General features: G+C 38.0%; 2 protein-coding genes across 5 annotated transcripts in view; both read right to left on the bottom strand.

Annotated features, from left to right (window-relative positions):
* LOC111165789 (ALG13 UDP-N-acetylglucosaminyltransferase subunit) overlaps positions 1-7,619 on the bottom strand; it is a 79,055-nt gene extending 71,436 nt beyond the window's left edge. For all 3 annotated transcript variants that reach the window (XM_089904169.1, XM_089904168.1, XM_089904167.1), the window contains exon 1: positions 7,506-7,619. The gene's annotated coding sequence lies outside the window, so the exon portion shown is untranslated. The remainder of the gene's footprint in view (positions 1-7,505) is intronic.
* Positions 7,620-7,713: 94 nt separating this feature from the next.
* On the bottom strand, positions 7,714-13,774 carry LOC149744203 (UDP-N-acetylglucosamine transferase subunit ALG13-like). Of its 2 annotated transcripts, none has more exons than XM_089904171.1 (4): positions 13,628-13,767; positions 12,480-12,642; positions 11,314-11,452; positions 7,714-8,819 (listed from the first exon to the last, which is right to left on the bottom strand). In XM_089904171.1, the coding sequence occupies exons 1-4, from the start codon at positions 13,706-13,708 to the stop codon at positions 8,705-8,707; spliced, it is 498 nt and encodes a 165-aa protein (XP_089760297.1). In that variant the 5' UTR covers positions 13,709-13,767; the 3' UTR covers positions 7,714-8,704. The 2 variants fall into 2 exon arrangements, with proteins under 2 accessions (XP_089760297.1, XP_089760298.1); XM_089904172.1 differs by having other exon boundaries at positions 8,702-8,819; positions 12,600-12,642; positions 13,628-13,774.
* Between the last annotated feature and the right edge of the window lie 1,022 nt (positions 13,775-14,796).

Raw genomic sequence — 14,796 nt, forward strand, 5'->3', positions numbered from 1 at the left:
CTAGAACTATATATTGTCTCCTGATTCTTGCATAATTATTATAAAGAGGAACTGCATACTAAAGAAGAAAAGATATGAACAAGGACTCAGAGATGGTTAAGTACAAGTCATGTTCCCCAAATTAGTACAACAGGACTTTTTAAAAAAGACCTGTGGGACAATACTAGAATTCATCCTGTATATAACAGAAAGCAATTTCATAGTATTTAATAGTGTCCTTTGAAATATCTATTGCATTGAAATCCAAACTGGCTATTTTTCCTCAGCAAACTACTCCAATCCTGCAAACCTCTAGAACAGTGGTTGGTTCTTAAGTGAAGGGCTTGAAAAAAGATTACCCCATGCCCAGAAATTCTGATTCAGCCAGGTCTGGGGTGGGTCCCAAGAATTTGCATTTCTAACAAGTTCTCAGGAGATGCTGATGCTGCTAGCCCAGGACCACACTTTGGGAACCAGTGCTCTAGAACAAGGTGTTCCACAAGTTATTAAGTATTCCTAAGAAGAGAGTTTCAAGGCCACCTACCATAATCCTGCCTTTGAGGTTCATATGCCCATTAGCAATACTGAAGGAGTCAAGGAATGCTAAAGTTACCTGCTTAACTTTGACCTGGTCTTTCCCGTAAGAGGAAAAATGGTTTAGGAAAAGGCCAGGTCAAAGTTAAACAGGTAACTTTAGCATTCAAGTTACTAATGGTTTTTAATGCGCTACAGCTACTGCTTTCAAATTTTCAAAGTTTGAGAAATGTTACTCCAGGAATTTTTCTGTGGTCTAAATCTCAGGTTGTTGGAATAATTACATAAGATACTGCATGTCAAGTGCGTAGCACATAAGTGTTTAAGTATTGACTGCTGTTAACTGCTACCTGCCAAATAAAGTGGTTCACTAAGAAATTATTCTTTGGTCAAAAAAAGAAAAAAATATGGTAAGAACCAGAACAATTTCACCTAAATTCTTGAAAATAATGGGAAGAAAAATAATTGCCTTAAAGACATTTTAAGCACAGTACTGTGGGTACAGATTAAAATAAAACAAATGGAAGAAAATAAAAATAATTTAAAATAATTATCATTTGACCTGTCATAAAATTGACATGCTTTAATTTTACAACTACTTTCCATACTGTAATTCAACTTGAAAATGGGATTTGTTGTTTTAACTGGAATTGCCTATTTCTTCTTTCACTGATGAAGTAGGGAAATTCTTTGAAGTACAACATATAAATACTGATAGTTTTAATTCTAAGATAACACTCCTTCATGTTTCAACCAATTATATGAGGTGTATGTCGGGAATTTTTTTTTAACAGCATACATTGTCTGTGACATATATGGTATAGTTGCAAATGTATAATTGTAAATGTATAAAAATGATGCTTCTGAGTTATTTTAATTTCTAAGAGACAATATGGTACCGTGAAAAGAATATTATGAACTTTGCTATGCCACTTTAATCTCTGCATCAGTTTCCTTACCTGTAAAATAAAGGAGATGGGCTGTATGATCTCTAAGCTCTCCTTCCAGTCTAAGGAACGGTGATTCTCTGTGATTCAATGGTGGGTAACAGATTTGCCCTCCCTTTAGATGATCAAATTTGTGATCAACATTAACCATAAAAATAGCTTATAGGGGGATTAACATATCATCCTGGCGAATTGTGAGGCTGAATGGCCCACATAAAAATGAATGATAAATCTTACCTTATCAAGTGAAATAAATAGACCTAGGTTTTTAAAGGTAACAAAATTTGTAACTATATGTGGTGATGGATGTCTAAACTTATTGTGGTAACCATTTTTCACTATATACATACATCAAATCATTATGATATACAAGTTAAACAATGTTACATGTCAATTATATCTCAACAAAGCTGAAAAACTTAACAATAGATACATGTATATAAGGACTTGTAACAACCTGCTGAAAAGGCAATTAGTATTTTTTTAAAAACATAATACTAAATCATTTAACTATTTTTAGTACCAAATAACATGGGGGCAATGGGGAAAATTGCTCTGCAACTCTACAGAACCTTTTTAAGGTCTTTCATTACTGAAAAATATAATGGTAAACTGTCTTTTTTTAAAACATGTTTTAACAGCACTCTGAAACTAGAACCTGTCACTTCCTTTCACGGTGAACATTTAAACAGAACTAGCAAAGCAAGGTTAATGAGGAAAAGAAATACAATGGTTCCAAAACAAAATTTGGCCAATACGGCCCTATTCAACCTCAAGGAGACAATAAAGAAAAAGAACTGATTTCCCAGAGCAGTTATCCTTGCTCAGATATGCAAAACAGAAGAAACATTACCAAGAACCACTTGCTTTCATTTCCCTCTCTTCCCTACTTCCACCTGAAGCATTCTAATACAGATTAGAAAAAAAGGAAAACAGTATTCTTTAAAAATATATCATCTTGACACAGAAATACTGAAGGTTGCTTTCTGTTGTTTTTTTTTTAAGCTACTTGCACTGTCCAATCTGTCTACAGACAGACAGGGGATTGAAGAAAGGGAGAATAAAAACCAGAACATTCTTTTCTTTGTTTTGATGCACTGAAAAGACTCGGGCACTTAAACCTCTAAGTAAACTTCAATTCTCTAACTACAACCCCAACTAGAGACTGAATATGAATTTAAATATGAAATTCAATGAAGATTTTGCTTTCTGTATCATTTAGGACTATATACTGTGAATTCTAGGAAAATGTCTCTAAGCCTATTCCTACTTCTTAAAACAAAAACTCTAACCAAGAGAAAATGTCTTATTTCAACATTTTTTATTTTCAAACATGCCACACAATTGCTTTTACGTCTTAGAAATCACCTATGAGGAAAGCTAGTTTTACTAATTCACAAATGGAAAAACTGAAATCCAGAAAATTACTTAGGCTGAAAATTTAGGAATGGTTTTCACTCCTAAATTTGGGGAGTGTATTATCCACCCACTTCATACAGTAGTGGAAAAACCACCACCATGTTCTGGACAAAAGGGGAAATGAACAGTAACAAAGACGCAATATATGGCCTCTCACAGACATCATTCTAACAGTGACTATCAGTTCAGCAAATACTTTAGAAGCACACTTAACAGTAAATGAGTAAATTACAACACTGTATTGCTTTACCAGATAGCCCAATGTAATATATCCTAAAATAATTACTACAAACGAAAATAATTTTCATTTAGTTCCTTTTATCAATTAGAAACAGTACTACACAAGACATTATGGATTATAGATACTGAGTTAAAGTATTAAGTTAGTGTCAAAATGTGTTGTCTGGCATGTTTTAAACGAAGAGAAAAATTTATAATTTGTGTTGTATTATAAAAACTGGAAATTACTAAACTTAAATGTATTTAATCAGAGGGTTTAATTATAAAGGAGTCTAATAGTTACCATCAAATATTAATGAACAATGACCAAGGAATTACTGAAGTTGGCCTCCGTCTAGGGATTCTTAACCTGGGGCGGCCTCAAGGTACCTGTAAATTCCCTGAAATTCATAGCAGAATATGTATATGTGTGAGTAGAGAGAGAAGCAATAGTTTTAAGTATTTTGAAGGGTTTCATGACCCCCAAAAAGCTTAAGAACTACTGCCTCAGAAAGCAGGGCTGTAGCCATCAAAATAAAATCATGACACTGGAATTCCCTGGCAGTCCAGTGGTTAAGACTCCGCACTTCCACGCAGGGCACACGGGGAGGACATAAAAAAAGGAAAATTCATGACAGAGTGTCAATCATAATAGATAATTTCAGCCAGGATACAGTAAAAATTCATAAAGACAATAAGGATCTAGAAGTGAAATACTAAAATAGATGAGACATGATGGTATAAAAACCCCTCAAAATATTTTTTAAGAATCAATATCAACGTCAAGAAACATGTATTTTACTTTCCCATTTGAAGCTAGATTGTTTTGCTCACCTTTTATCTAGCCACCAACAAAAATCATAAGAATTCAAAGAACTATGCAAGACTGTGCTAGAATATTCATGTAAGGAATTAACCATTTAACAAGGAGTTAAGTGTGATTTGGTGGTTATCCTAAACCTTTCTCCATGTAATCTTTTACTGGAAAACACTATAGCTACTGCTGTTTATAAACCTCTGATTTTTAACACCATGCTTGTCCGAAAATCCCCAACAGGTACCGTTCTTTGACAGACCCTTAAATACCATTAGAACATTACATAGATCAGCACTACTATGTTTTAGATGCCATTCCTAGAAATGCTTGATCCTACAAACTTCACCATATAATGCGATGGTCACATCTTTCTCTTGAACAAGAGACATACTAGATATTTTGAAGTCAAGTCAAAGAGGGTAGGAAATGAATGTGTGCATGACAATGTTTCCTAGACCCAATACCTAACCAAGATGAGAAAAGAATACTAAGTTACAGAAGTGCATTTATCATTTACGGATAGCCAACTGTTTTTCAGGCAGAGGATACACGAATGTATAGTTCCTCCTCAACTATACTTAAGAGTTCCTCCAGAGCAGGAATCATGTCTTGAGTCCTGCTGATATAAAAAGTAGATTCTTATCATGCACTTATGTTTAAAAAAAAAAACTAAGAGAACAAATAAATGGGCTTGAGCCATTTAGGAAGTAAAGCTGAGAGTACCTGGTGACCAATCATATATAAAGGGTTGGAGCTGTAAGAGTTAAAGCCTGGAAGACTGACTAAATGGTGACACCATTAACAGAGATAAGGCTCTCAGAAGGACGAAAAGGAGAAATATGATTTTAGTTTGGGGCATATCAAGTTTAGGGTGCTTAAGAGAATTAACAGAGTGACATGACCTATAAGCAACTGGAAATACCATGCAGAAGCTCAAATCACAGTTGGGGGATGGATAGGGGAGTCAATAGTAGAAACCCTGGGAGTGATGAAAATACCCAGAAAAAATATACGAGGAGGACCAAAAATAGAGCCCCAAACACAAACATTTACAGAGAAAACAAAGGAGCTGGTAAGTAAGTTGCAAACAGGTAACCGACTGGGAGTTTCTCCACAGGGGTTTTATGAGTAGTGATCAGTATGCTTTTAAATAGCAATGTAAAAACTGAAATAGGTTACATACCCATGGCTACCATACAATCTAAATTTTTTGGAATAGTCCCATGATTTCAAATATACAGTCCTCCTGTCCCCATAAATGATGGAAACATACTGGAATTCAGTGTTCCAATTACAATTCCCAGACCATCTTTTGGATACTTCAGTAGCGTAACTCCTTTTTTTTTTTTTCCCCCGGGTACGCGGGCCTCTCACTGTTGTGGCCTCTCCCGTTGCGGAGCACAGGCTCCAGACGCACAGGCTCAGCGGCCATGGCTCACGGGCCCAGCCGCTCGGTGGCACGTGGGATCTTCCCGGACCGGGGCATGAACCCTTGTCCCCTGCATCGGCAGGTGGACTCTCAACCACTGCGCCACCAGGGAAGCCCAGTGTCAACTCCTTTTTCACATTATGCTCTGAACTCAGTTTCCTCATCTGCAAAATGCAACAACAGTAACTATTTCATAGAGTTATACTGTAAAGAGTGAGTGAGTTCATTTGTGTAAAATGTTTCAAACAGTACATGACACACACTAAGCAGGCAAGGGTGTTAACTGTTACTGTTATTTTTCATTCCCCACTCCCCCATAAAAATACGGTACCAACTGTTCAGCAGAAAACTGATTACCACACAGCTATCAGGACCACCGTGTCCAAATCTTTCCCAAAAATACAATTTCAAGTAATCTGGCCATACATCCCATTTCTCAGACCACATGAAGATTGCTGGTCATCTCTGATAATTTCCTATTTTTAATAAATCACAGGGAATAAGTGCTTATACTATAATAAAGAACCAAGAAAAATATCTATATTACTGCTAGTCATTCCTGACATCCTTAGTCTTGGAAAATTTCCTCAAATTATCAAAGTGGTATACATTTTTATATTGCCCTTTGTGTCCACATGATTTGCCTTTAAAAGCATACAAAGCAGTGCTCTAATACAGGTTCTTGGTGTCTAGAATCACTTGATAATACTTTTTGAGATGACTACTTTTCAATGTTACAGAACCGTGCATCAAGTTCATCAGCTGTACTATCTTACCTAACACCAAATCCTACTCTTCCCTTCCAAATTATAAGCACGTAGTCATCTAAAATCCTTACTTCCCAAGCATACTATAACTTCACATCACTTTTCACCTACTCCAACATCAATCAACTTTCTATTACCTGTCCACCTTTGCACATACCAATGATGTGAATTTCTCAAAATACTAAACTTTCTCTTTCACTTCCTCATCCCTGGATATCTAAATACCTCTCAACAGAAAACTGCTACATAAACTGCACTGCACTTATACACTGATTTCAAACATCTGAAGCCCTGTCAGGTAATGAAACTAAACAAATTTTATTGGGTAAATATTTCAAATAGAATTTTGATTACCATGAATTTTTTCTTAAGGACCAATTAGAAATACCCTTCTAATTGGGCAATTAATTTATCCTAGCCTCTTTCCTCATCTGTAAAATGAATGGTTTGCACTAGGTATTTTTAAAATTCTCTACCAATTCCCAAAATCTACAATTCTTTGTCTTAAAGCCTTTATTTGTTCAATCTAGTATCAATGCTATACCGTGGCATTTTGCTAGATTCCAAAAACTCAGGAATCACCAGTTTCTAAGTCCCAGCTAAGGTTGCAATACACCAAAGGAAAACCCAATTTAGTGAACTGTGAAATTCCTTCTAAAATAATTAAACTTCTGGAAATGAAGAAAATCTCCCTTGGAAGGGATTAAAGTAACTAAAATAAATACTAGGCAAACAAATATAAAGAAACAAAAAGCTTACAACATATATTATGGTATGGTAGAAAGAGCACAGGACTGGGAGTCAAGAAGTTGCTTCTAGTGGCAGCTCTGCCAAAGGCTGTTATTTTAGACAAGTTGTAACCTCTGGCCTTCTTCCTCATCTGTGAAATGAAGGGATTGGACTACATGATCTTGAGGATTCCTGCCAAATCAAAATGGTTCTAAGATATCCTTTGCTTTTTAAACCCCACAAGTGATATAAAATTTTACAAAGGTATAGTCAAGAGATGTCACTACACACAACTGACACCACTGGCTTAAGCCTCTGCTAAATGAAATAATGGAATCTGGGTTATGTGCTCTTGTGGGAAAGAAGCAGAGGATTTGGGGCCCTATGCTGCTCTTTAGTTGTCTAATGTTTGAGTAGACCCTTTCATTTGTTTCTGATTCTCTATGGTTAATCCTTCATGACATAAGATAATTAAAGACTGAGTGATCAACATAAATTTTAAGCCACATTTTTTCTCAAACTAGAGAAACATATTTAAAAGAGAGGCCAGAAAAGTGAAATTCTCTCTATGGATTTGAATAGGGCCTTTCCTACAGCATTAGGTTAACATTAATATACAATTATGATTATGGTGCTATGAATTCTCAACTGTGTATATTACTCACTTTTTAGGTTATTCTCAGCAAAATTTAATCCAAGTTGTATCCTCCTGCTACCCGGAGTACTTCTCAGCCACCACCTTCTACCATTAGTAAGAATTTATTTTAATATTAGCCTAAGTAAAACACAATCAGGAAAATAAATCTACAGAAACATTATATAATGCATCCCAAGTAAAATGTTTAGAATATTCAACATTTTGGGATAATGCAATCAAAAATGAATCTTTATAGTGAATGCTCTATGTTTATGGATGAATTATATCTAAACTTTCTACCAGAAAACTATCAATACTTATGGATAATCTAGTTTATTTTATAGATCTTGAAACCACTTACCATAATCAGAATTTCATAAAGTATCTATTTTGAGTTATGTGAATTTTAAAACCATAAATTTAGGCCATTACACACATCAGATCATTTATTCATTTGTAAAACTAACTTTATAAGGGCATAAATTCCTCTATGATGCTACAGTAAATGTTTCCACACCACTGTGGGGGGGGTCCTTAAAAAATAACAGCAAGTCCTATTGGCACAAGTGCTTTTTGATTTACTCTTCTCAAACCAGTAAAGCTTTGACATTGGGCAAGTTTATTTTTGTCACTTTCTATTCATATTTTACAGGAAAACAGTGAACACATCCTCCACTCTATTCTTCAGGATAACAGTAGTTTCTCGAAGTACAACAGATCAACTGACTTGCTAGTTAATCTTTTTAAGGTAATTATTGAGCTTTTTATTTCACAGAACACAATCCATCATTTTTGTTTTTTTTTTTTAATTTGGTTCCTTGGATTATGAAGCTAAAGATTCTGACTCAAATTTTCTTTACAAGTTTGTTACTGTTTCATTTTTTACTCTATTTGAGGTTTTTGTCAAAGTTTTCATATTTAATTCATTTTTTTCATGATTCCAAATCCATTTGGGATTCTAGAATAAAACGTGTGAATGCTCACTACATATTTCTTTTACTAAAACATGAAGAATAGGGAAAAATCTAATAAATTTGTGAAATTGCAATTAGAATCTGGACCCAAATGCTAACATTCACACCATAAAATTTTCTATACATTCTACAGATGTAGGAGACTTATTAATTTATATTATTCTACAAATATATACTCTACATTTAATTTGATTTAACCACATTCCATAAGTTGAATTTGAGGGGTGTTTTTAAAGCTTTGAGAGTTTAGTGTTTATTTTTGTAATCCAACAACTTTATCCAAAAATGCAGAAAATTTTTCTGGCTGGCCAGGAGGAAAACATTTCAGTGTTGAAAAGTCCATTGACTGTAACAGCCCAGGAAGCATGCTAAAACAAAAGAAGAAAAATATTAGGTAATATGGGAGAAAATTCCATAATTCAATGCTGCCCACTTGATGACTGAATCTAACTTCCAAGAATATTGTGATGGTTCTCAACCTGTATATGTGAATTTCAATGTATTTTAGTATTATAGGTATACACAATAATAATAAAATAATACAAAGTGCATTACATGTCAATAGCAATTCAACATTTTATCTTTTACATCAACTGAAATATTTCAGAAATGTTATTTCATGAAAGATGTGGTCACATGGCTTTGGAACACTTCTCATGACTGGGCAGATATAACTTGAAGCAAACTCAATTTATGAAAACAGAATAAATGAAACCAAAAGTAACAGCTGCAAGACAAGAACAATAAGCTGGGGAGACTACTAGACCATGCATGAAGATTGTGAAATAATTTTTGCTAGTAATTTACTACCATAAATCCATATATAACTAAGCAACATACAATCGCTATGCACGTTGGAAATAAGGTTCAGACCCACAACATAAAACTATTACTTCAGAAATTTAATTAAACCAGCCACTTAAATTAGAACAATCATCCAGCCTACATTTGGGGCAAATAAATGATATACCTAAAATAAAAATACAACCAATTATTGATTCTCCTTATGGCATCCACGTGTGCAACTTTCTTGAAATTAATACAAGAAAAAAAGAATTATAAAACTGAAAAAAATTAATAAATTGGAGATTTGTACAGCTCCTTTTTCAGCCTGAGTAGAGAGTCAGGATGTGTCTATGAAATCAATGCTTTCCCCTTTTTAATGTACTAACATAAAAATCGAAGCTGATTTAATGTTTAGAATGAAAATACTCATCAAAAGTGTCTGAAAAAATTGACTTGCATAAACCAAGGAAGATGAACATTGATTCCTCTTCAAAAATGGTATTAACCCCTAACAATCTCAACTACCTAAGGACAGATATGCCCATTATCTGAAGCCCACATAATTCTGATTATCTAGCTTCTCCCCTGACTCACAATATTTTAAGAATGGCTTCTATATTACAAAGCCACCCTGACATTCCCTCTCCTCCATCATTATAGGGATTAGGACACCAACCATTGCTCCTGGAACAATCAATGAATCTGTCTCCTCTCAATGAGAATAGGAAACTTTGTTTTTGTTCACTGATGATGCCAAGTACCTAGAATAATGCCTGGCACACAGTATGTGCCCAATAAATAATGAATAAACAAGTATTTACTGAGTGCCTAAGACACAGAAGCAGTAAAATTAAAGCTTATGTTCTAACCAGTTTTTTCTAAGGTTTATTTTCAAATTAATTTCAATTTATTATAACATAAGAAATATGCATTTTGTAATACTTCTATGAGGTCTTTTCTTTTTAAAACAACAAATTAGGATAGCTTTTAAAGTCCAACAATTGGGAATTACTGACCTGACCCTTTGGCAAGCTTCTAGTGTCTGAAGAAAAATTAATAGAAAACCAGCAATTTTCTTCATCCTTCTATTGTGATGTTGATCAGTTCTTGCTGAATTCTAATATACTTCTAGAAAATAATACTCCTTACCATAAAGCAATTCCTCTGCTTAAAATACTCCCATGGCTTCTTATTAAACACAGAATAAAATCAGAACTCTTCTGTGAACTATCCCCACCCAGCTTCATCTTCATACTACATTCTCTCCCTTGCTTACTGTACTCCTGCCACACTAACCCTCTGTTCCTCAAACACACCAAACTCCAAGCTCATTCCCAACTTAGGGCCTTTGCAATTGCTGCTGTTCCTTCTGCCTCTAGAGCTTCACATGACTGGCTCTTCCTGGTTATTCAGGTCTCAGCTCAAATGTCATATACCCAGTTATGCCTTCCCCGACCATTCTAATTAGTTTTCACCCCAGCTATCACATCACCCTGTCCTATTTTCTTCATAACACATTTCACCATATGAAATTATCTCGACTGCTTATTTATGAACTGTTTACTGTCTATTTCCCACCACTAGAACATAAGCACCATGAAAGCAGGGACTTTACGTCATGTTTAGCACTGTTATCCACAGCACCAAAAACAATGCCTGCCATGTATTAGATATAGTTGAATGAATGAATGAGTAAATTTAATTTAGGGATTCCAGTGGATTTACTGAAAGCAAAACCTTAATTAAAAATAAGCAAATGCCTTCCTTAAATAATGAAAAATAATGAACACAAAAGTTTATATTCTCAGAGACCTGCACACCCAGATGAATACACACAGATACGTGCACACACACACATTCAGATATTCACATGCAATGAAATCAGCATAGACACGGAAAGAAATACAACACAGATATCACAAAGTAGAAGACAAATGAGCAGGTTTTACAGGTGAGAAAATCAAAATGTTTGCTAAGTGGGAGAAGGTAAGAGATCAAAGATACAGGCGGGTTAGGCAGGTGGGTAAGAATAGCTAGGAAGGAATTAAGAGGTCAAATAATCAGTCTCTAGTATACCTGCAGGTACAGTAGAAGAGATGCCCGTCTTTGTGTAGCTGCTTTGCCAATTCCAGCTGATGATTGTTCATCAACTTTTCATTTATAACCACTATGAGTGGCTTTCTTTCTTCCAGAGTCTCCAAACAGCTTCCTGCACCTACAAAAATATACCAAATTTGTTAACACAGTTTAAAAAAAAGTTACAGTGATTCACCAGGCCTTATAACTAGAACTCAAAAGATGAAAAATTTAGTTGGCAACACTACAAATCAAGCCTTTTAATTATACATCTAAAATGACAAAAAACAGTTATGAGTGGTCTCTAGTGTTACAAACCTGACTTGAAAAACACATTCTTTATCACTGCCAACAATATCAATGCTTTGCAACTTGCCCTCTAGTAGTATGCCCTGGGCATGGGCCTTGAATCCAAATAAGATTCAGGTTCAACATACTGTACATGAAGCCATACTGCACTTCTATTCAAACACAAGTAAGCAAGCCTTCAGTAGTGACAAGCACCAATAAAGGAAAACTTTGACCACTCCTTATGAGTCTGCTTGTCAAAAGAGTCAAGGATAAATCTCCACAAACATGCATATATACAATATTTGGGTCAATTCAACTTTTAACTCTAAACTCATTTAGATAGTTTAAATGGGAGCGAGGAGACTGCTAAGTGAGCAGACAAATCCTTTTTGGGTAGACGATACCAGCACCAGACTGTTATCTGTCTGGCGCTTACTGACTGGACAAATTACTTAACCTTTTAATAGAAATGTAAAAAATCTTCCAAAGCCAAATTCTCAATGACCAATCCGACCAATTAGCTGGCTGAACGTTCCTGCAGACCTAAGCCCAGATACTAATTCCCACTGACAACTCTTGACACGTCATTGGATAACTTATTTTGCCTGTGTTTAGGGTTTCTGTAAACCCTAAAGTTTACAGTTCTGTAAACTGTAAAGCTGGCCTTCAGTGATTGATTTCCCATTTTTCTATCACCCAGAATTATAAATTCTCTCCAATAATGTTCCCGACTGCTATATTGCAATCAGTATTTTATTCAAAATGGCTACCGGTGAGTTACCCTAGTGATTTTATTTTACATCAGAAAGGTTCGAGTTTCTGTTCTTATTTGTTGTCTACCAAAAACCAAACCGGACAGTTCTACGGCACTTTACCGGCGTGACTAATAACAAGATCTGCTTTCTGAAGGTCTTCTTTCAATGAATCCTTGTATCTGTAAACATCCAGAATAAATGACTCCGTGCTGAATGGTTCAGGTACCACCTTTCCTTTACCTATTTGTAGGACAAGTCGGTTGTAACCGAGGCTCTGGATTATCTGAAACGGGAAAAAAGAAAAAGCGGGCCTTTTAAACAGGCTACTGTAAAAACAGTAATATCGACAACAAACCACCCAATCGGAGCACAAGCTGCCGAATAAATAGTCGAACTGGAGCCCGTTAGTTTTTCAAATGGCTCCTTTTCCCCCCCGTCCCGGGCCTCGACTTGGCACCTCACTAGCCCTAAGGGATCTAAACGCCCCAGCTCATCCCGTCGTGACAGAAATGGCCCAACAAGAACTTGGAGACCAACGCAAAGACTGAAAAAGGCGTCGCAAACTAGGGAGGGAGAGCAAGGAACAGCGTCGCCGTAGCACACGGCTGGGGCTGCGCGAACCACGAGCCATAAGGAGAGGGCGCGCTCGGGGGATGCCGCGCCGCGCGTGGACGCCGGCCGCGAGGGTGCCTGAGCCGGAGGTAAGGCACGGCGGCCTCGGCCCGAGCGCGGCGGGGCAGGGCCGGGGCAGGGCGCCGAGCGGACCGGCCGGGTCGGGCAGGGCAGAGCCCGACGGAGCGCGTCGACCGCGCGGCCCCAAGGGGCCAGCGAGGCGGGCACAGGCACGGGCCCGGGAGGCGGGCCGGAGCCACGGCTCGGAGAGGCGGAGCCGCTGGGAGGAGAGGCTAAGCCGGAGGATGGAGAGGCGGAGGCGGAGAATCCGCGGAGAAAATCCGGGAGAAAGGAGGAGCCGGAGAAAGGACGGGGAGGAGCGGCCCGGCAAGACTGTAGGGAACAGGAAGAGGAGGCGGAGGACCCTAAGCACCGGGGGAGCTGGAGGAAGGCCCAGTCAGGCGCGGGGAGGAGCCGGCTGATGGGCGGCGGCACCAGAGATTGAGCTGCCAGAGATTCTTCCCGAGTGCAACAGTCAGGCAAGGTTACCGAGGTTAGCGGTCAGGCTGGTGGCGGCGAGCGGCGAGCTCAGCGCGGGGAGCCCAGCCGCCGCTCGCCCGCCTCCCGCTCGCCTCCCGCTCGCCTTCCCCACTCACTTGCAAACTGTCGGGCGCCGACACACATGCAATAAGGTCGTCAAAGCTGGTGGTCCCTACAGTAACAAACACGCACTTCATCGCGCGTGACCCACAACCACGAATATCAAGGCCCGGACGTGACGTAGCGGACACCACGTGGACGCCGCAACCGCGCTAGGTGCGGGAGGCGGAAGTCGGGCGTGGCCGCCAGGGGGCAGCAGCCACCTGAACTGTGTCGCCGGGGATGAGTTGGGAGCAAAGAATGTTCCTGGCCTATGTGCGGCGCACTGTTGTAAGCCCTTTGCGTGTAGAAGCTCATGGGACCCTCACAGTTAAGAAGGTGGGCAATTGACAAATTTATTTTTTTCAAAAGTGGGGTTTAAAAAATAATCATGAAGCCTCACACCCTTGTGTTTGCATCCTTGCTCGGGTACCACAGCTCTTTTAATGATATAGATGTTTGGGATTCTTTAGCCAAGATACATTTGAGAGATGGTTTTACTTCAAGTCTGTTGAGGGCATCTGAAAAAAAAGTGCCTTTTAAAAATCGCTCATTAGCCTGGGCTCTTCTTCCAACTGTGGTTCTCAAGAAACCAGAGCCCTACAGAGTCTTGGAAGCTGCAGAGAAACAGCAAGCTCCATTAGCAAGCATTGTGTGTAAAATAGAGGCTTTTTTTTAACATCTTTATTGGAGTATAATTGCTTTACAATGGTGTGTCAGCCTCAGCCTTACAACAAAATAAATCAGTTATACATATGTTCCCATATCTCTTCCCTCCTGCGTCTCCCTCCCTCCCACCCTCCCTATCCCACCCCTCTAGGTGGTCACAAAGCCCCGAGCTGATCTCCCTGTGCTATGTGGCTGCTTCCCACTAGCTATTGATTTTACGTTTGGTAGTGTATATATGTCCATGCCACTCTCTCACTTTGTCACAGCCTACCCTTCCCCCTCCCCATATCCTCAAGTCCATTCTCTAAGAAAAAAAAAAAAAAAAGAGGCTTTAAGGCCTGAAGCCTACATCTCTGTCATTGAACCCATCCATTGAACCATTTAAAACGTAGAATTACCATAAATTTAAATTATAATAAAATGTAAAATTATACATTAGCATGAATAAATACCACATATATATTATACTTAGGCAATCAGGTAAGGGAGAGGCGATTTCTCAAGACTCCTCTTCTTT

This window comes from Delphinapterus leucas, chromosome X, assembly GCF_059928025.1.
Source record: "Delphinapterus leucas isolate spDelLeu-1000000601 "Yukka" chromosome X, BTC_Dleu_Yukka2, whole genome shotgun sequence".
NCBI lineage: Eukaryota > Metazoa > Chordata > Mammalia > Artiodactyla > Monodontidae > Delphinapterus > Delphinapterus leucas.

Coding starts and splice junctions, on each gene's coding strand:
- LOC149744203 (XM_089904171.1), bottom strand. CDS start 13,708: ATGAAGTGCGTGTTTGTTACTGTAGGGACCACCAGCTTTGACGACCTT. Junction 11,453..12,479: donor TCTTGTTATTAGTCACGCCG/GTAAAGTGCCGT, acceptor ATATTTTTGTAG/GTGCAGGAAGCTGTTTGGAG. Junction 8,820..11,313: donor CTCTTCTACTGTACCTGCAG/GTATACTAGAGA, acceptor CTTTTGTTTTAG/CATGCTTCCTGGGCTGTTAC.